We start from the raw sequence: 22,345 nt of genomic DNA on the forward strand, positions 1-22,345 counted from the left end.
TGTGTACTTGTACACTCGTGTAATGGAGCAGTATCTGTACCTGTACGCACATGTAACAGAGTTGTGTGTACATGTAGCCACATGGAGTAGGTCGGGCTTTGCACTACTATGTACACACATACAATAGGACACATGGCTGTACAGTCCTCCCCCTCATCAGGAGGGATTCCCTGGCCGTAGCTTGGAGCGGGGCCACTCCGTGCAGCTAGTAGTCCCGCCGGCACGTGAGGTAGCCCCCGTGTTTCCCTCCCCAGCAGCGCTGCCGGACTTGTGTTATATCTGGCCGGCCTCCAGCCTCCGCTAGCTGCTTCTCTGCCTCCTCCTATTTTTTCCACCCACGGGTAAAGGTGTTTTTTTTTAACCATCCCACTATAATCCGTGGGCCGTCCTTGTATCACATGCCCTACTCACACAAACACAAGCCCTCCCTTACCCCCCAAATCACACACACGTGTAGCCGCACAGCAATACTTATATGTGGCCAGACGCATGCAGCAGCGTAGTGTCATTACCTCCGCTGCCCTGTAACCTCCATTGTCCCCGTCCCATCACACACACACACACATATCATCCCCCCCCGGGCTGCCAGCAGTGTGTATAGGGGAAGAAGCCCACGGTGGTCTGGACATAACAGGAGACCCATCGCTGCGCTCTCCTCCTCTCTTCTTCTCCTCTCACTTTGGTGGCAGCAGCAGGACGTCCGGTGCGGTAGCGGCGGCGGCTCCTCGCGTGGATCGCTTAAGGTGCAGCTGAATCGTCGGTGCACGGCAGAAATACCATGAGTTCAAAAGAGAGTGCCCGCCAGTCCACGTCTGCGGAGCATCCTGCATCCCCCTCATCAGAGTCACCGAAGAGGGCTCGGGGCAGACCTCGGAAACCGCAAAAAGTCAGTACCCGCAGCATGCTGCACCTCACACCGCACCTCACACTGCAGTTACCTCACACAATGCGCTGGAGCCCGTGCACAGCGTGCGTTTTCATTCATACTACTGCACTCATTGCGCTGTGGGAGTCGGTGCAGGCAGGGGGGTCTTCAGTCTGGCATTGGGGGAAGGCGGGGGGCTGTGTGTAATACTTCTCACATCATACAAAAGCTGGACTGTTCACACATAACAATGCAATAAAAGTATCGCAGCGCTCCATGCTTAGTGTTTTAGTTCTTGTGGACATACATGAGTCTGTTGCCTGTGGATACACTGCATGCTTTCATTCATGGTTTTTTTTTAGAGATGCATGTTTCACTATTGGTAGTGTGTGGTTTTACTAGACAGGTTTTTACATTGCCCTGTGCACACTAGCCTTTTTTGTCATTTGTGGTTCTTTGGGTTCTAAAGCAGAGAGTGACTGAAAAAGCAGAAGTTTCACCTCTGGGAAAGTTCATGGAGTCCCTAGAAGGAACCTGCAAAGAACACTGTATTCATGTAGTTCAGTGGTCTTTAAACTGTGGACCTCCAGGTGTGGCAAAACTACAACTCCCAGCATGCCCGGACAGCCGTTGGCTGTCCGGGCATGCTGGGAGTTGTAGTTTTGCCACACCTGGAGGTCCACAGTTTAAAGACCACTGATGTAGATGATGGTCACATGATGCAAGTGATTGGATCCAAACAAGGACTTTATTTACTACCCACTGAAGCACGTATGGAAGCGTTGAACCCTGTGGTTACCTAATGGCTATTTGGTGTCTTTATGGATCCATCAGTATCCGGTAGACCACACGCGTGTTTGCGTATTTGGAACGTGTGGCCACAACTCCATTCCAAATCAAGGTCCAGTCCCGTCTCTTTGTTTATAGGTTAACCTCACCACTGTAGTAAGCTGTGTCCTATGTAGTCATCGCAGTCCTTAAGTGCCCAACTTAAAGTTTTATGACCTATCTCAGTGCGTAAATGTTTTCTTTTCCTGCAAATCATTGGGTTTGTCCATTAGTTACATATGTTTCCCTGTAAGGTTTTCTTTTTCTTTTAAGTGTTCCAGTACATCATGGCAGGAGAGAGAAAAAAAAAAAAAAAAAGGTTTAGTTGCCCTTGGAGAGTCTTCTATAATTTCCCATGTTAAATTCCTTCCACTATATCAAGTTTATTTCTGTATTTAGGAGCCAGCAGCTGGAGAACCCTCTCCTAAAAGACCCAGAGGAAGACCTAAGGGGAGCAAAAACAAAGGTCCTTCAAAATCGGCACAAAAGGTGAGCTTAGCAGCACATTCTGGCCCAACAAGTTACTAGGAACATGTGCTTTTAGAGTGGGATTCTCTGCCAATATGTCCAGAATCTTTAATGTTTTTACCGCAGCTAACTAAGAAGCAGTTCTATAAAATACACAACACAAGCCATGCCTTTTAATGAAACACAGACAGTGTAATGACCCCAGAAAGGATTGCTTGCTTCTTTGTTGTGTACAGTGGTGTTATTGTTTTAGAATCTCTTGCTTATATTTAGTAACATGCGGTATATATGTGATTTCCATTAGCTTTTCATCCGGTATGGTCATAGGCACAAGTGTTCCTTTAAATAGCAAAACAAAAAGATTCTGGTGTCCATTCATAACAACCCCAGACTTGTCAGAACTATATGTTCCTTATCATTATTTAACAACGTAATTGGTGCAGAATGAGATGTTTCCGTTGGCAAATATTGTTTGATCTATTCTGCAGCACTTCTGTAAATCTATAGGATACTTCTAATTATCCCATGGGATTGTTGTAGAATGTTGTAGTGCCATTGTCACTTGTTATGTCCAAAAATATGTATATGGCACGTAAGGCTATGTTCACTCTTTGTAGTTTGGCAAGGAGTGGAATAAACACAGAGTAACTATAATGAAAAGATTTGCACCTTCTTCCACTCTTGGTTTGGGCTTCCTCAGATACCAAATGTGAACATAGACTTACTCTGGAATTCCTATAACTCTTACTCTTGTATCTTTTAAAGTTAGCAATGCCTGACTATATCTGTATTTATTCGTTGGGAGATTGGAGATTAAGACTTTAAACACTTTTCACCATGTAATGTTTATTGTCTGAATAATATACAGTATCTTCCAGTTGTGTGCTAGAAAACATGTCAGGACAAAGTGTTTTCCTAATGTATAGACAGTGATTCTCCGGATAGCCATGCAGCATGCTTTCCCAGTTTCTTAGTTTGGAAAGGGCATCTAAGGTCCTTCATGCACTTTATAGCTCATCTATGTCATGCAGAACCTCTGCATAATGTTTTATTGTTTAAAATGTATCACTTTTGTTTTGAAGTGTTTTTTTTTTTTACTTGAGTATTTACAGTTCTGTATTTTAATAAATTATACATTTTGCTTGTTAATTTTTTATTTTTTTTTATCATTGGCCACACATACATTTTCTTTTTTCATTACAATAAATACATACAGACTTATCACACCAATGACAAAACACTATTCAGACTGGTGTGCTGATGGAGTCAATACTCATCCAATGAATAATATTCCAAACAAGCCTCTCCCAAGTAAAGGATAGTTTAGCAGCAGCTCTGTATTCCCACCTGTTTGCTGTATGTTTTTCTCCTTATCTTTCACAACTTCTGTTTGATTTTTGCAAACTGTCCTTGGGCTGTTTCACAACAATTTTGCATGTTTAGAGTTTGTTGTGTGAAAAAGACTTGTGTCCCCTTGACTGCTCCTTACTGTTCTTTAAAACATAGGAACTTATGTCTTATTTGTTTAGTCCATAACTATGGTTACATTTTTATTTATTTTTTAACTTAGAGTTTTCAGGGAAACACTTTTAAGATATGTCAAACATACAGTACATGTGTCCTACTTGTGGGTGGTTTTCCATGCATGGCACGCTCTATTGAAATGGATGGGATTTATGGAAACTTTCAAGTGCTCCCACTTGAAAGTTTCCCTATTACTATATTTTGCAAACTGTTCATGAGCAGCTGAGTGGGACCCTCTCATCCTCAAGATCAGTGGTGGGAGCTAGTTTAACTGGATCTGGTTTTAAAACTCCTCAGTAGGTGTTTGTTAACAGTATTAGGCTTTATATGTACAACATTTAGTATTCCTAAAGGTCTTGTTGATGTATTGAAAAATAGCTAATATCAGACTTAAAGCAACATAGTTGGCTAAAGGAAAATGTTGACATAAAAGTAAGCCATCATAAAGTAAATACAGTGTTTTCTTTTTGCCTTTATTTTAACCTGTTGATTTGTTAAATATGTTCATATGGGCAAAAGCTTATCTGGAAAAAAAACACCTCAGAATCCTCATGGAATCAGCTGTTTCTTATTTTTTGTGTAGTTTTCTTGTGGCTTTTCAGGCATGTTGTGGAAGGGTGGTGTCATTTCATGATGAAAATTAGTAATATTCTTAGGAGTATTTACAAAAACTTGCACTTGTGATGTCTAGTTGTGTTCTCATGTTAAACTGGTTATTTATTTATTTATATATATAGTGCCTACAGATTCCGCAGCGCTTACAATTATGGGGTACAAACAAAGACAAGTATCAGACATAAAATTACACAATAACTATTCAAACAAGAGGTGTGGGGATATATTGAGGATATGTTGGGGATATGTTGGGATATGTTAGGGATATGTTGAGGCCAATTAGAGACTGTTATAGGCCTGTCTGAAGAGATGTGTTTTTAGGCCACGTTTGAAACTATGAATGTTGTTGTTGAGTCTGAGGGATTGAGGGATAGCATTCCAGAGAACCGGTGCAGCACAAGTCTTGGAGACGGGAGTGAGAAGTTCGGATTATAGAAGATGTTAGTGTGAGATCATTAGCAGATCGTAGAGAACGTGTAGGATGGTAGACAGAGATGAGAGAGGAGATGTAGGGAGGTGCAGCATTGTGGAGAGCTTTGTGTGTGAGACTGAGGATTTTGTACCTTATTCTAGACTGAATTGGTAACCAGTGTAGTGACTGGCACACGGAGGAGGTGTCGGTGTAGCGGCTGGAGAGGAAGATGAGTCTGGTTGCGGCATTAAGGATGGACTGGAGAGGAGAGAGTTTGGAGAAAGGAAGGCCTATTAGTAAAGAGTTACAGTAGTCGAGGCGGGAGTGAATCAAAGCAATAATGAGAGTTTTAGCAGTTTCAGTAGTGAGAAATGGGCGGATTCTTGAAATGATTTTGAGATGCAGGTGACAAGAACGTGAAAGAGACTGAATATGGGGAGTGAAAGACAGATCAGAGTCAAGTATAACTCCAAGACAGCGAGTCTGCTGCCCAGGAGTTTTGGTAGTACCACATACCGAGATGGAAATGTCAGGGTTAGGTACAGTATCAGTTGATGGAGAAAGACAAGAAGTTCTGTTTTAGAAAGATTTAGTTTCAGATATAAAGAGGACATGATGTCTGAGATGGCAGAGAGACAGTCACTGGTATTCTGTAGGAGTGCAGGGGTGATGTTGGTGGAGAAGGTATAGAGTTGGGTGTCATCAGCGTAGAGGTGGTACTGGAAACCAAATCTACTGATTGTTTTTCCAATGGGGGATGTGTAGAGTGAAAAGAATAGAGGACCCAGGACCGATCCCTGGGGAACCTCGACAGCAAGGGGAAGAGGAGAAGAAGTAGAGCCAGAAAACGAGACGCTAAAGAAGCAGCCAGAGTGATAGGAGGAAAACCAGACGAGAGCAGAGTCCTTGAGTACGATGGAGCGGAGACTACTGAGGAGGAGTTGGTGATCCACTGTGTCAAAAGCCGCAGACAGGTCCAAGAGAATCAGTAAAGAGAAATTGCCATTTGATTTGGCCGTCAGAAGATCGTTAGTGACTTTGGTTAGGGCCGCTTCTGTGGAGTGAAGGGAGCGGAAACCAGACTGTAGGGGTCAAGGAGAGAGTTCTCGGAGACATAGCGGATAAGGCGGGAGTAGACCAAGCGTTCCAGGAGTTTGGAGATAAAGGGGAGATTTGAGACGGGTCGATAGTTGGCTGCACAGGACGAGTCCAGAGATGTTTTTTTCAATAGTGGGGTTATGATAGAGTGTTTGAAGGAGGAGGGAAAGACCCCAGAAGAGAGGGAGAGGTTAAAGATTTTAGTTAGGTGACAGCTGATAGCAGGAGAGAGAGACTGGATGTGGTGTGAAGGCATGGGGTCACTAGAGCAGGTAGTGGGGCGGGCGGAGGAGAGGAGCCTGGAAACCTCATCCTCCGTTACAGGCTCAAAAACTGAGAGTGATGAAGAGCAGACGTGGCTGGGAATTGGATCAGAACTTTTAGGGGACTGGGAGAGGATTTCATCACGAATGTCATCGATTTTAGTTTTGAAGTATTTGGCCAGGTCTTCAGCACAGTGATCAGTGATTGGGGTCTGTACTTTGGGCCAAAGGAGAGAGTTGAATGTGTCAAAAAGGCGTCTTGGGTTGTTAGACAGAGAGGAGATGAGGGAGGTAAAATATGTTTGTTTGGCGAGATGAAGAGCGGAGTAATAGGATTTAAGCATGAATTTATAGTGCAGATAGTCTGAAGAAGTCTTAGTTTTCCTACACAGACGTTCAGCACACCTAGAGCATCGCCTGAGAAAGCGGGTTGTTAGCGTGTGCCAGGGTTGCTGCCATCTGTGTCGGGAGGTTTGTGTTTTAGAGGGTGCCATTTGATCCAGGGTAGACTTTAGGGTGTCGTCATGGCAATGTTTGGCTGCTAGATTAGGGCAGGAGAGAGAAGAGATAGGTGATAGTGAAGATTGTAGAATGTCTATCAATTGACTAGTGTTTATGGCAAGCAGGTTTCTGTAAGTGTACAAGGTTGGAGTGTCCGGAAGAGGATAGGAGTTACTGATAGAGAAAGAGAGAAGGTTGTGGTCAGAGAGCTCAAAAGGAGAATTAGTGAATTTAGAGACAGAGCAAAGTCTAGAGAAGATCAAGTTCAGTGTATTCCCATCCTTGTGTGTGGGAGAGTCAATAAGCTGTGAAAGGGCAAAGGAGGAGGTTAGAGACAGAAGCCGAGAGGCAGAAGTGGAGATTGGGGTATCAATGGGGATATTAAAATCACCCATGATGAGTGTAGGTGTTTCTGAGGAAAGAAAGTGAGGGAGCCAGGTGGCAAAATGATCCAGGAACATTTGGGGAGAACCAGGAGGACGATAGGTGACAGCCACTCTTAGAGGCAATGGGCGGAAGAGCCTGAGGGTGTGGACCTCAAAAGAGGGAAATGTGAGTGAGGGTAATGGGGGGATGACTTGAAAAGTGCATTGTGGGGCTAGAAGCACCCCAACTCCTCCACCATGCCTGGTGTCAGATCTAGGGGTATGGGAAAAGTGAAGGTCACCATAAGATAAAGCAGCGAGAGAAGCAGTGTCAGAAGGTTGTATCCATGTTTCTGTGAGAGCCAGCAGATTAAGAGAATTAGTGAGAAATAAGTCATGAATCTGGGTGAGCTTATTGCACACAGATCGAGAGTTTAGAAGAGCGCAGTTAAAGTTTGTAGTAGTTCCGCAAGAGGCAGGTAGTGTAGAGCAAATATTCGTGAAAGGTGGGCCAGGGTTAGGAGCAATGTCCCCAGCAGCTAAAAGCAGAAGAAAGAAGAGGGAGAGCAGATGGCTGGGTGAAGTGATGAAGCGACTTCTGTGCTGTACCATGGAATGAGGTGACTTTGGGTGGTTTATGATGGTGAGCAGTGCATGCGAGCAATACATAGGTGAGGGAAGGAGGCATGGACAGATGTATATAGAGTCCACTGGCAAAATCAGTGGGGGATAGAAGAGAAAATGTATCGCAATGATGTAAGCAATAAGTGAGTGCATGTTGTTTTTTTTTTTTTTTTTTCTGAAAAAGAGTGACTTACTTTTGTAGTTATAATGTTGAGTTAGTTCCCTTTTGTTCCCTTCTGGTTCAATTCTGGTATAATTCTTGATGTCACACTTAAGAAGCACTTTAGATGGCATATTTGAATGTCTCCAGACCTAAGGTCTAAAAGACCTATAGCCTCTGATATATAGTGCTAGGGTAAGCCAGAGAATTGGCAGAGGAGTGCAATCAGGTGTGAAACAGGGTGGGGAGCAATAAAGTTTGGGGAATAAAGTTAAGAAAAAATAAACAGTTTGGGATCACTCAGGGGAAATAAATTGTGATCAAACAAAATAGAAACACTTGCCAGATAACAGTAATAAATATGCATGACAATTCAATGATGGGGGAATGGGAGTACACAATCACAAGATGAGTGACATACCAGGTTGATTATTTAAATACAGCTAAACAGATATGCAGTGGTGAGAACAAATGATGGTGGTAGTTGTTCAAGAAATGAATGATGACATACCATTTGTTCTCACCACTGCATATCTGTTTAGCTGTATTTAAATAATCAACCTGGTATGTCACTCATCTTGTGATTGTGTACTCCCATTCCCCCATCATTAAATTGTCATGCATATTTATTACTGTTATCTGGCAAGTGTTTCTATTTTGTTTGATCACAATTTATTTCCCCTGAAGGATCCCAAACTGTTTATTTTTTCTTAACTTTATTCCCCAAACTTTATTGCTCCCCACCCTGTTTCACACCTGATTGCACTCCTCTTCCAATTCTCTGGCTTACCCTAGCACTATATATCAGAGGCTATAGGTCTGTTAGACCACTTAGTTGAAAAAACTCACCAGCCCACGTTGCCACTTAGCTATGACATGCATACAGTCCACTTTTATGTGGAAATGCTACACAGATGGATCCTTGGGTAAATTTCTTTAAATATCATGGTACTGATACTGCTTTGCAAGTCATAGAGAAAGCAAGATAAACTAGAGTAGACTACATGATAACATGTTTCTATAAAACAAATAACCCTGGAGAATATCTAGACCACTCTCTAAGACCAATAAGAATAGGTGTGAAAGAAGTTCCCTTAATGCCACTGTAAGTAGTCACTTCAAATTTCAAGTTGACCTTTTCATATTGATGCTATGAGATTGGAATGAAGGCAGTTAAAATGAATAATAGATAACAATCTCTGTTGAGGTTTACCTTTTCACTATGTCACTGTACTAATGTTATGGTTTACTGAGATGTAGATGTGACAACCAGTAGGTTGCCTTCTTGTTGTCTTTATGTTGATACAACAAACTGCCAATATTTCTGTATGTAATAGATACATAATCATGTTGCTTAACTATTGATGTACAATCAGCCTAAAGCCACCTACCTAGAAGTGTGCTGGTCCCCCTCATATGAGCAAAACAGCTCTGACCTGTCAAGGCATGGGCAAGATATCTGTGGTGTCACAACAGCAAATCCTTAAAGTCCAGTAAGTTTCAAGGATCCTTGGATTAGATTTGTTTTTTTTCCCAGCAGATCTATCTTGTGCTTGATTGGATTCAAATCTAGGAAATTTGGAGGATGCATTGAACTCTTTAACACGTTCCATATCATTCCTGATCAATTTTTCAGTGTGCAATTGCATATTATGCTTCTAAATTAGGCCATCTGTTTAAAGAGTACCTGTCATTAAAACTTTTTATATGTTGCTAAGAAAGCTATTTTTTTTTTATAATGTTTATTTCTATGTTTATTTTAACTTGGGAAAACCCACCACTAGGGGTCTCCCTACATGTCCCGGTGTAACACTCACGTTTCTGAAGACAGGACTCCGGTGTATGTGGATCCGCTGGACCTGTGTGGCAGATGACTAGGACCATACCAGGGAGCGGAGTCTAAGGTGCCGCTGGTCTTCACCAGAGCCCACCGCAAAGCAGGATGGGCTTGCAGCTGCAGGCGACACCACGGTCGCTACCCCTGGCATGGCTCAACCACACAGGCAGCTGAGGAGATGCGAGGCACAGGAGGGATGAGGCAACTCGTAGTCTGGATAGCAGAAGGTCAGGGCAGGCGGCACAGTAGCATAGTCAGGACGTAGCAGGAGTTCAGTAGACAGGCGGCAGAGGAGCAAGGTCAAGTCACAAGAGCAGGAAATCTGGTACACGGCAAGGCAATACAAAGGAACGCTTTCTCTAGGGCACAAGGCAACAAAGATCCGGCAGAGAATTGAGGAGGGTGAAGGAATTTATAAACAAGCCACAGGTGGTTACACTAATGAGCGTACTGGCCCTTTAAATCTTAAAGCTCCAGTGCGCGCACGCCCTAAGGGACGGGGACACGCGTGCCGGAGCATAGAGGTGGAGGCAGGAGAAACACCCTGAGAGTGATGGACTGGGGCTCGCATGCGGGCGCGTCCCACGATGCGAATCCCAGCCCCGTCGGCAGCAGAAGGTAAGGGGACCATGCGCTCACGGCCAGCGTGTGAGGCCAGAGCGCATAGTGTAACACCCGGCCGCTAGATTTTGGACTCATGCTGGTCTGGCATGTGTCCTAAATCTGACTGCAGCTGGGACACATGACCAGCACAGCGCTGCTCCTGGCGGGAGTGAGCGCTGTGCCTGCAGCAGCTGCGGACATGGCTGGCCGGGTGGAGACAGGAGACAGAGCTATGGAAGAAGTTCTCACCTTCTCCCAGCTGGCCTGCTGCTTCTCAGCTGCTTCTCCGCTGCTCCAGACTCCGTGAACCAGCATGAACTGAGGGCAGAAGCGTTCCTCCCCAGCAGGCTTCAGTGTCGTAGCGCCTGCTGGGGAACTCCCACATCCTCCTGCCGGCAGCTTACTCTGTGAGCAAGAAGAAAAGGTATGGCATTCACCCCCGTGTTCTAAAGGGATTAAGTAATGTAATAGACCCCCATTTTAACAGGGACTGTTCACCAGGACTGGTGCATGGCAAATGTGGTGCCAATATTTAAAAAGGGTGCCAATATTTAAAAAGGGGTCAAAGGGGTCAAGGTGACCCCGGGAATTATAGACCTGTTAGTTTAACCTCCGTTGTATGTAAATTGTTTGAGGGTTTTCTGAGGGATGCTATTTTGAAGTATCTTGATAAAAATAAATGTATGACTCCATATCAGCATGGCTTTATGAAGGATCGGTCCTGTTAAACTAACCTGATCAGCTTTTATGAGGAGGTGAGCTCCAGACTGGACCAGGGGCAATCGCTGGATGTCGTATATCTGGATTTTTCCAAAGCATTTGATACGGTGCTACATAAAAGGTTGGTGCATAAAATGAGAAGGATTGGGCTGGGGGAGAATGTGGGTAAGTAACTGGCTCAGTGATAGGAAACAGAGGGTGGTTATTAATGGTACTTATTCTGATTGGAAGACTGTTACTAGTGGGGTACCACAGGAGTCCATCTTGGGTACTGTCCTATTTAATATATTCATTAATAACCTTGTAGAGCGGTTGAATAGTAAAGTAGCAATCTTTGCAGATGATACTAAACTCTGTAAAGCAGTCAACACTATAGAGAACAGTGCACTGTTACAAATGGATCTGGATAGTTTGGGTGTTTGGGCTGGGAAGTGGCAGATGAGGTTCAACACTGATAAATGTAAGGTAATGCACATGGGGAAGAAAAATCTGGCCTGGGATTATGTATTAAATGGGAGAACACTTGGGATGACTGACGTGGAAAAGGACTTTGGAGTCTTAGTTATTAGTAAATTTAGCTCTAGTGACCAGTGTCGGGCAGCTGCTGCCAAGATAAAATAAAATCATGGGGTGCATCAATAGGGGCATAGATGCCCATGACCAGGAAATAATTCTACCACTGTCCAAATCACTAGTCAGACCACACATGGAATACTGTGTACTAGGGATCGACTGATATATTTTTTTAGGGCCGATACCGATACTTTGTGGAGGTTAGGGCTGATAGCCGATAACTTATACCGATATTCCGGTATAAGTTAACGGCTATTTATTCCCCCCCCCAGGCGACACCGCTGCAGATGAACTGCAGCGACTTTTGCGGGGCCAGAGACCACCGCTGCCACCCGCTTCTCTCCCCCTGCCTCTCCTGGGGTCCTGAGTCCTATCACCACCACCCCCTCCCTGCACCGCACCCCCCCACCATCGCGCCACAGTAAGGAATACTGTTGTCACGTAGGGTGTACTTGGACTGCAACAATGTTTTTGTAAGTGGTACATATGAAAGTAACATCCAGATATTCTTCCAGGAAATGTTGAGTGCTACCATTCATTAGCCATAGTATCACACTCTGCCACCATTTTCTTCCATTGCCTTGTAGGTGAATTCTGATGCTCACACACCCATTGTAGGTGATTTCAGCAGTGGATAAGGGTCAACGTCAACTGACCAGTCTGCAGCTACACAGTACCTTATGCAGAAAGTTGCTGTACATTGTTCTGACACCTTTCTACCATAGCCAGATTAATGGGGATCTCTCCAGATTGAAACTTCTTACCTATCCACAGGAGTTTGCCTGTGTCACATGGTTTTTGTGTCTCACAACAATATTCCCTTTTTAGGCTATGTTCACATGGTGAAATGTCCGCACAGAAAATTTCTGTGTGTCCATTCCAAAGACTGGAGTGCCGGTAGTACATGCTGGTGCTAGAACCGCTCAGAAGTATGCTGTCTCATAGACTGCAATGCATTTCTGAGAGGAATCTGCAAAAACATTGAACAGATTAAATGTTTTTGTGGACGCCGTAATTAGGAGTTCTGCCAGAATCTGCTGCGGAAATTGACATGTGAACAGAACAGCAGACTCCCATTGAAATCAGTGGGACTCTGCTGCTGTGGAATGTTCGTTCTTTTGTGTGAACATAGCCTTAGTCCAGCCGGCTTGTATAGAGCAGATTGTGAACCTTACTTAATTGAGGAAATTGAAGTGACGGTGTGACATGAAATCCAGTTATCTTTGGCTTCCTTTTCACAAACAAATATTACTGTGGGTCCAGCTACTGTAGCTAAGAAGAGGAAAATTTTCCTAAAGGAAGGCGGGCATCAATTCCGGAGGAGTATCTGGAAGAAGGGGAATTGTCTTTGGCTGACATAAAGGAAGATGACAGGAAATATTATTAAACATTATGTAGATTGATTACTGCTTTCTGTAAGAAGCAACATGGATAGTGAGGAAGTTAAGGAGAAACGAACCAGATAAAATGTTCACTTGTCTTAGAAAGAAAAGGGAGTTTCAAATGCCTAAGTGGCAAAAAAAAGACAATACTTCTGTATGGAGACAGAATCCAAGCTAAAGGATCTTGTGGATAGAAGAGCAAAGAGTCTTGTTAAGACTTTCTTGTAGACTTCAGTGGTATTATTAACCCCTTAAGGACGGAGCCCATTTTCACCTCTAGGACGAAGCCCTTTTTTGCAAATCTGACCACTGTCACTTTAAACATTAATAACTCTGGAATGCTTTTAGTTATCATTCTGATTCTGAGATTGTTTTTTCGTGACATATTCTACTTTAACATAGTGGTAAATTTTTGTGGTAACTTGCATCCTTTCTTGGTGAAAAATCCCAAAATTTGATGAAAAAATTAAAAATTTTGCATTTTTCTAACTTTGAAGCTCTCTGCTTGTAAGGAAAATGGATATTCCAAATAATTTTTTTTTGGATTCACATATACAATATGTCTACTTTATGTTTGCATCATAAAATTGACGAGTTTTTACTTTTGGAAGACACCAGAGGGCTTCAAAGTTCAGCAGCAATTTTCCAATTTTTCACAAAATTTTCAAACTCGCAATTTTTCAGGGACCAGTTCAGGTTTGAAGTGGATTTGAAGGGTCTTCATATTAGAAATACCCCATAAATGACCCCATTATAAAAACTGCACCCCCCAAAGTATTCAAAATGACATTCAGTAAGTGTTTTAACCCTTTAGGTGTTTCACAGGAAAAGCAGCAAAGTGAAGGAGAAAATTCAAAATCTTCATTTTTTACACTCGCATGTTCTTGTAGACCCAATTTTTGAATTTTTACAAGGGGTAAAAGGAGAAAATGTATACATATATTTGTAGCCCAATTTCTCTCGACTAAGCACATACCTCATATGTCTATGTAAAGTGTTCGGCGGGCGCAGTAGAGGGCTCAGAAGCGAAGGAGCAACAAGGGGATTTTAGAGAGTACGTTTTTCTGAAATGGTTTTTGGGGGGCATGTCACATTTAGGAAGCCCCTATGGTGCCAGAACAGCAAAAAAAAAAAAAACATGGCATACCATTTTGGAAACTGGACCCCTTGAGGAACGTAACAAGGGATAAAGTGAGCCTTAATACCCCACAGGTGTTTCACGACTTTTGCATATGTAAAAAAAAAAAAAAATTTCACTAAAATGTGGGTTTTTGCAAGGGTTAATAGCAGAAAAGACCCCCCAAAATTTGTAACCCCATCTCTTCTGAGTATGGAGGTACCCCATAAGTGGACCTGAAGTGCACTACGGGCGAACTACAATGCTCAGAAGGGAAGGCGTCATATTTGGCTTTTTGAGAGCAAATTTTACTCGGGGGGCATGTCGCATTTAGGAAGCCCCTATGGTGCCAGAACAGCAAAATAACCCCCACATGGCATACCATTTTGGAAACTAGACCCCTCACAGAATGTAATGAGGGGTACAGTGAGCATTTACCCCCCCACTGGTGTCTGACAGATCTTTGGAACAGTGGGCTGTGCAAAATTCCCAGCATGTACTGATTGCGGAAGGGCATGCTGGGAGATGTAGTTATGCAATGGCTGGAGGCAAGCAAGTACAACTCCCAGCATGCCAAGACAGCCTTATGCTGTTCCTGAATGCTGGGAGTTGTAGTTTTGCAAGATTTAGAGGGGTTCAAGTTGTAAATCACTGTCCAGTGGTCTCAAAACTGTGGCCCTCCAGATGTTGCAAAACTACAACTCTCAGCATGCCCAGCCAGCAAACTGCTGTCTGGGCATGCTGAGAGTTGTAGTTTTGCAACATCTGGATGGCTACAGTTTGAGACCACTTAGTGATCTACAACCTGAACCCCTCTAAATATTGCAAAACTACAAGTCCCAGCATGCCCACACAGCAAACAGCTGTCTGGGCATGCTGAGAGTTGTAGTTTTGCAACATCTGGAGGGCCACGGTTTAGAGACCACTGTAAACTGTGGCCCTCCGGATGTTGCTAGGCAACAACTCACCTAGCAGGACCCGGAAGCCGCCGCACGTGGGGGATCCCCGCATGGAGGATCGCGATCCGGGATCCAGGTAGGGACCTTCGGCGCCGACCCTCCCTGGACGGTTCCCCCGTTTTGCCCGGACACCGATAGGTGGGCAAAGCTGGGGAACCGAACTTTAACCCCCCCTCCCCCGGTCTGCTATCGGTCGGTCGCTCGGCCGACCAATAGCAGGGATAGGAGGGGTGGCAACCCTGCCACCAAACTCCTATCCCTTTAGGGGGATCTAGGGTGTCTCGGACACCTACGATCCCTCTTATTTTCCGGGTCACCGGGTCACCAGTGACCCGTATGACCCGGAATCGCGCAGATCGCAGGTCTGAATTGATCTGCGATTTGCGCGCATCGCGGTCATGGGGGGGGTCTCAGGACCCCCCTCGGCGATGTGCCGGGATGCCTGCTGTTAGATAACAGCAGTCATCCCGGCCCGATCACCGCTACCGGTGACGCGGCGCTCCCGGAACCCCGCGACGTACATGTACGTCGCCGCGCGCCATGTACGCCGTACATGTACGCCGCTCGTCGTGAAGGGGTTAAAAACTCTTTGTGTCTGGATGTGTAGTAAGATCCATGTTCAAGTGTCTAGGTCAGTTGGAAATTCTATCGTTCCTCCCTATTCTCCACAAAGCAAATTCTTTTTATTTATTTATTTTTTATCAAACCGATGCTTTTGTATAGCCTACCAGAAAAAAACATTACTGTATTTTTCGCCCTATAGGAAGCACCAGCGTATAACACGCACCCAATTTATAGGTGCAAAATCTAAAAAAATTAAGATTTTGAACCCAGTAGTGGTCTTCAACCTGCGGACCTCCAGATGTTGCAAAACTACAACTCCCAGCAAGCCCCGACAGCCGTTGGCTGTCCGGGCATGCTGGGAGTTGTAGTTTTGCAACATCAGGAGGTCCGCAGATTGAAGACCACTGCTTAGGAGGTAATACTCACGTGTCCCCGTCGCTCCAAACCCGTCACCGCTGCCCTGGATGTGGCTCCATCGCTGTCGCCGTGTCCCCGTCGCTCCGGAACGTCTCTGCTGCCGGCCGGGTATCCTCGCTGTCCGTCGCCGCCATCACGTCGTGACGCACGCCGACCCACGTACGTGATGACGAAGAAGGAGAGCGCCGGCCATACAGGGGATACCTGAACGGAGAAGACACCGAGGAGGCAGGTAAGGTCCCTCCCGGTGTCCTGTAAGCACTAACCCGGCTATTCAGTCGGGCTGTTCGGGACCACCACGGCGGTCCCGAACAGCACGACTGAACAGCCGGGTTAGTGTCACTTTCCCTTCAGACGCGGTGGTCAGCTTTGATCGCCGCGTCTGAAGGGTTAATAAAGGGCATCACCGCGATCGGTGATGTCCTGTATTAGCCGCTGGTCCCGGCCGTTGATGGCTGCAGGGACCGCCACGATAGGGGTGTATTCGCCATATAAGACGCGCCAACTTTTCCCCCCCCCAGTTTTGGGGAAGAAAAAGTGCGTCTTATACGGCGAAAAATACAGTACATATTTAAATCTCACAGATTGCCATTTCCTGTGTCTTAGTGGCAGGCAGTCAGTGATGATGATAAGGCTGCTGAAAAAGGTGACACTGGCAACCTTCCCTCCTCTGTGGAATGACCTCTGCAGAGGTCACAGAACATACTTACAAGCCTACCCAATGCAAGGAATAGGTTCTGCAGATGCTCATTGTGTCCATGGGGCTTGCTGTAAAGCATATAACTTACATGCTGTAAAAAAAACTGCTCCAGTAAGATGGCTGCCTCCATAATATTGCCCCTAATATAAGACAAAAAAAATGACAATCAGAAAATAGAAACAGATTAAAAAAATGTTTTAGTATGTGGCGCTAATCAGTAATAAAAAAAAAAAGTGACCCATTTACATTCAGATAAAACCTTTATTATTTTAAGGGTATGTTCACACTGATTAATATTTGCGTGGAACTCTCGCTGAAAAAAATAATTTTTTTCTGCGTGAAATGTGTACAGAATTCCGCACGGCATAGGAGACATTATTAAAAAAAAAAAAATTTTTTTTGCACGAATTCTGTGGGAATTCAGTGCAAAATCCGTGGAATTTCTGAGCGAATTTCTGAGCTAGCGGAAATTCCTCAGTGTGAACTGAGGAGCATAAATTTTATTACATACTATGGGGTTTTACACTGCTGAATGAATTGGAGAGGAATAAGCGAGCAGAATTACTTGCGGAAATTCCTTTCCAAACCTTCAGTGTGAACATACCCTAATAAGGAATATAAAAAATCTACCATCTGTGAAAAGATTACGTGGTGGCAACTATTGACCTTCTGGATACGTACCACATCCCTGTAAGCTTTCTTTATCACAAATACTTATGGTTCATGATCTACTAGAAATGAGTTGCTTTTTACTTATTCCGCTGCCATTTGAAATATATTCTGCTCCTTTATATTTCACCAAGCTTATGGCAGAAATGTAGTTTCTCAGATGTAGTTCCTCAAAGTGTTAACATTGTTCTTTGCTTGTTCAATCTCCTAATGGTAGCTCTACCAGCATCTCTTATGTCCAATAACCCAGAAAAGAGTTCCCAGATCTAAAGGAGAAATAAATAAATAAAAATGGTTGATCTTCTTTCATCCTGCACACATTTTCTGGGATTCTTGCTAGATTCACACAAGCAGATATCTTTTGTCCCCCAAGAAAAAAAAAGCATCCAGATCATTAGGAATATGTTCTCATTCCAAAAGCAGTGGACATTTAGGCCCACTTAAGACTAGGACAATCACGGATCTTGAGTGAGAGCAATCATTACCTATAATGGCAAAATGGGTTGGGGTCTCTTATCCTGCAACAGCTTTTTTTTCAGGGCTCCTGGCCTCAGTCAATGCTTGGCTCTTTTCTAACGATTGACAGCTTAAAGCAGTTTTGGAAGCCCTCAAGTATTCATCATATTTTATAATAGAGTATATTCAGACAATATGACATCAATTGACAATCTTAGCCATCAAGAGAGAGCACCAGACAAAAGAAAATGTTAATCTTTTTTAAATTCCTTGGCGGAAACTTGTCTACTATGCCTTTTTACAATCCATTTAACCCCTTAAGGACTCAGTCCATTTTGGCCTTAAGGACTCAGACAATTTAATTTTTACGTTTTCATTTTTTCCTCCTCGCCTTCTAAAAATCATAACTCTTTTATATTTTCATCCACAGACTAGTTTGAGGGCTTGTTTTTTGCGCGACCAGTTGTCCTTTGTAATGACATCACTCATTATATCATAAATTGTATGGCGCAATCAAAAAACACTATTTTTGTGGGGAAATTAAAACGAAATACGCAATTTTGCTAATTTTGAAAGGTTTCGTTTTCACGCCGTACAATTTATGGTAAAAATGACGTGTGTTCTTTATTCTGAGGGTCAATACGATTAAAATGATACCCATTATTACATACTTTTCTATTATTGTTGCGCTTAAAAAAAATCACAAACTTTTTAACCAAATTAGTACGTTTATAATCCCTTTATTTTGATGACCTCTAACTTTTTTATTTTTTCGTATAAGCGGCGGTATGGGGGCTCATTTTTTGCGCCATGATCTGTACTTTTTTCGATACCACATTTGCATATGAAAAACTTTTAATTAATTTTTTATAATTTTTTTTTTAATCAAATGCATTACAAAAGTAGGAATTTTGGACTTTTATTTTTTTTTTTCGTTCACGCCGTTCACCGTACGGGATCATTAACATTTTATTTTAATAGTTCGGACATTTACGCACGCGGCGATACCAAATATGTCTATAAAAAAAGTTTTTTACGCTTTTTGGGGGTAAAATAGGAAAAAACGGACGTTTTACTTTTTTATTGGGGGAGGGGATTTTTCACTTTTTTTAAACTTTTACTTTTAAATTTTTTTACATTTTTTTTTTACACTTAAATAGTCCCCATAGGGGACTATTCATAGCAATACCATGATTGCTAATACTGATCTGTTCTATGTATAGGACATAGAACAGATCAGTGTTTTCGGTGATCTTCTGCTCTGGTCTGCTCGATCAGAGACCAGAGCAGGAGACGCCGGGAGCCGCACGGAGGAAGGAGAGGGGACCTCCGTGCGGCGTTATGAATGATCGGATCCCCGCAGCAGCGCTGCGGGCGATCCGATCATTCATTCAAATCGCGAACTGCCGCAGATGCCGGGATCTGTATTGATCCCGGCACCTGATGGGTTAATGGCGGACGCCGGCGAGATCGCGGGCGTCGGCCATTTCCGGCGGGTCCCTGGCTGCGATCAGCAGCCGGGATCAGCCGCGCATGACACGGGCATCGCTCCGATGCCCGCGGTTATGCATAGGACGTAAATGTACGTCCTGGTGCGTTAAGTACCACCTCACCAGGAACGTACATTTACGTCCTGCGTCCTTAAGAGGTTAAAGGGGTCCTCCAATGTACAAGAAGAGTTTGAACAACAATATGTTTTTACTGCTAACGAAAAATTAGGTCTGTCTTAAAATAGACTTCTTTACCTCTCAGAACAATTTTAACAAGGTTCCTCTGTTTTGGAGGTGGATGCCCAGCAATAGCCAGGGTGTGTTACATCATTGTCTTGTTCATCATCTGGGGGCTTCAAAACTGCATCTTACAGCCTTGGCTTAATGAAGCCCCATTCTGAAAACGTGTTCCATATGTTACAAGACATCATTTTACCATTCTTCTGTCAACGTTCTACTAATGAAAGAGAAGAGTTTTGTATTTTGGTTGTCCACAGAATAATGTTAAAATATTATAACATCTCTAAACATTTAAGGAATAATTCAAAAATGTTTTTGTCCAGTTCAAATTAACCAAAAAAAGTGTCCAAAAGCTCCTTAACTAATTTTATTAACAAAGCGATCTGTACAGTTTATTAACTTCGGGTGAAGGTTTTCATCTCCAGAAAAGCTTAAAGCCCATTCCAGTAAGGCTATGTTCACACAATGGAATTTCCATGCAGAATTCCACATTGGTATTCTGCACGGAGATTTTGCAGCAAAGTCCCGTTGATTTCAGTGTTCAGTGAATTTCGGCGCTGGAACCATCTGGTGTGAAAATTAAAATTCTGGTATCTGCAGAAATAGACATGTCTATTATTTTCATGGACTCTGCACCGAATGCATTGCTGTCTATGAGACGGCGCATTTCCGAGTGGTCCTAATGCCGGCATGTTATGCTGGCGCTACGTACTCAAGGGCATATCCGCACAAAGATTCTCTGTGTGGACATTGCCCGTGTGAACATAGCCTAAGACTCTGTTAGGGTTAAAAAGGCTAGCCCATCCATCCAGCATATTGCAGAGCTGCGACCTGGTCATCACTTCACACTTCTCAAGACATGGCAGATCTTGCTTTTAAAACGACGTTCTGATAGGAGATTGGGTTCCCTGGTCTTAAAATTAGAGGGATTTCAGTGAATGAAACCTCCTTGATCAAATTCTTATCTCCTTTCCTATGGGTAGAGGATTTGTGTCATGGCCTAAAATACCCCTTTAAAGTAACTTTTAACAGAAATTTGGTTTCTAGGAATCCTCTCTGACATTCTTTATTTCTCTCATTGTCATTGTTTACCCTCTTGTGTAATTTAAAAGATGACTGACTACTTTAAAAACGCTGAAGTACTACTGAAGTAAAAGGTACTGAAACATCCACTGTGAACACAATCAATATACATGCTAAACATGTCCATATGCTTCCATTGCCTATGGTAGACTATTCTATCATGTTTGGCAAATTCTTTTATTTTTCGTTTGGTATAATTGACATGTAAACTTTGTATTTTGGGTCGGTACGATTACCATGATACTAAATTCATATAGTTTTTGTTATATTTTACTGCTTTAAAAAAAATAATAATAATAAATAAATATGTGTATATATGTATGTATGTATACATGCTTCGGTGGGATAGTTGCCATCCACGCCCACTGAAGCAGGGTATACCAACAGGCCAATATCTCCGGATTAGGAGAAATTGTTCCACACTGGAAGAATTCAGGATAAAAGCCAGTGAATTACGTCTAAGACTAAAAAACAGAGGCTATCCAAATAAGGTCCTAAAAAAAGCCTATCATAGGGCTCTTAGAGTAAATAGATCAACACTCCTTACCCCCAGACAAAGAACGACAAGAGGGTAGTGATGTATCTAGAATCATAGGGGTATATGATGAAAATGCGAGCGAAGTCAGGGACATCCTTGTAAAATACTGGGATATACTCAAACTAGATGCTACCCTGAAAGGATTAATCCCGTACGCACCCCAAATTACATACAAGAGAGGGAGCAACCTTAGGGATAGAATAGTGCAGAGTAACTTTGAAAAAGTAACCCAAAAAGGATGGTTTATGGAAAAGCCAAAAGGAACGTTTCCCTGTAGCAAATGCACTATGTGCCAATATGTTAAAAAAGGAAAAAGCTTTATAAGTGTGGTCACAAGTAAAGAATACTACATGAAAGAATTTGCTAATTGTGACACAAAAGGAGTAGTCTATTTACTTACCTGTACATGTCCCTATAATTATGTGGGAAAAACCTTCAGGACTTTCAGACGAAGACTACAGGAGCACATAGGGGACATAGTGCATATGAGAAACACACCTGTGGCAAATCATTTTGCAGCCCATTATGAAAGCGATGTCAAAAGTCTAAGTGCCCAGGTTATAGAAGTCGTCCCCCCACCGACAAGAGGTGGGGACTGGGACAAGAAACTCCTCCAGAGAGAAGCCTTCTGGACGTATACATTGGCCGCAGTAAAACCAGAGGGCTTAAACGACTTCATATCATATGCGTGTTTCATAGAGTAGTGAAAGTTAGTAATAAGAGTACTTCCAACATCATCAAAAATCACATATGCACTGGTCACCATAGTAAACCTAAATTATCAACTGTATAACAATGCTGAAGTTATAATATAATTAATAAAGGACAATAATAAGAAAGAACGTTTAAATATCTCCAGCAAAAAAGGAGTTAACTTATCTGAAAATTATCCTGGAACGCAAACACCGCTACTAAGCCACAGATACATCCGGAACTCAGAACGAGGGCTGAGAAGCACACCTGAGTCGAAAGGATACTCCCCTCCCTGCCATACCTGAAGAGTTCAGTTTCGGTAATAGGTAAAGCCGTGGACGGCTGTTCACACCGTGATTGGTTGGTCAGAGTAGAGGCGGAGTGAAGGAGGAGTCAAAGAATATAAAAACTCGGCGGGAAGGCAAAAGCAGTACGGCCGTCATCAGTGCCGCACAGATGAAATGGAGCTGCACGAGCTGCATAAACTAATGGATGCATAAAGAAGGTGGAAGCCGAAAATAAGGTCCCTGAGGAATCGTTTAGAGGAAACGCGTAGGACGGCAGCCCTGAGCATACCACTA

General features: G+C 43.3%; 1 protein-coding gene across 3 annotated transcripts in view; it reads left to right on the forward strand.

Moving 5' to 3' along the window:
- Positions 1–427: 427 nt before the first annotated feature.
- HMGA2 (high mobility group AT-hook 2) overlaps positions 428–22,345 on the forward strand; it is a 200,040-nt gene continuing 178,122 nt past the window's right edge. For all 3 annotated transcript variants that reach the window (XR_008892706.1, XM_056574270.1, XM_056574269.1), the window contains exons 1-2: positions 428–886; positions 2,093–2,182. Coding sequence is in view for 2 of the 3 variants with exons in the window: in XM_056574270.1 (XP_056430245.1) it covers positions 779–886; positions 2,093–2,182 (198 nt within the window). In the remaining variant the exon portion in view is untranslated. The remainder of the gene's footprint in view (positions 887–2,092; positions 2,183–22,345) is intronic.

Source organism: Hyla sarda, chromosome 4 (genome assembly GCF_029499605.1).
Source record: "Hyla sarda isolate aHylSar1 chromosome 4, aHylSar1.hap1, whole genome shotgun sequence".
NCBI lineage: Eukaryota > Metazoa > Chordata > Amphibia > Anura > Hylidae > Hyla > Hyla sarda.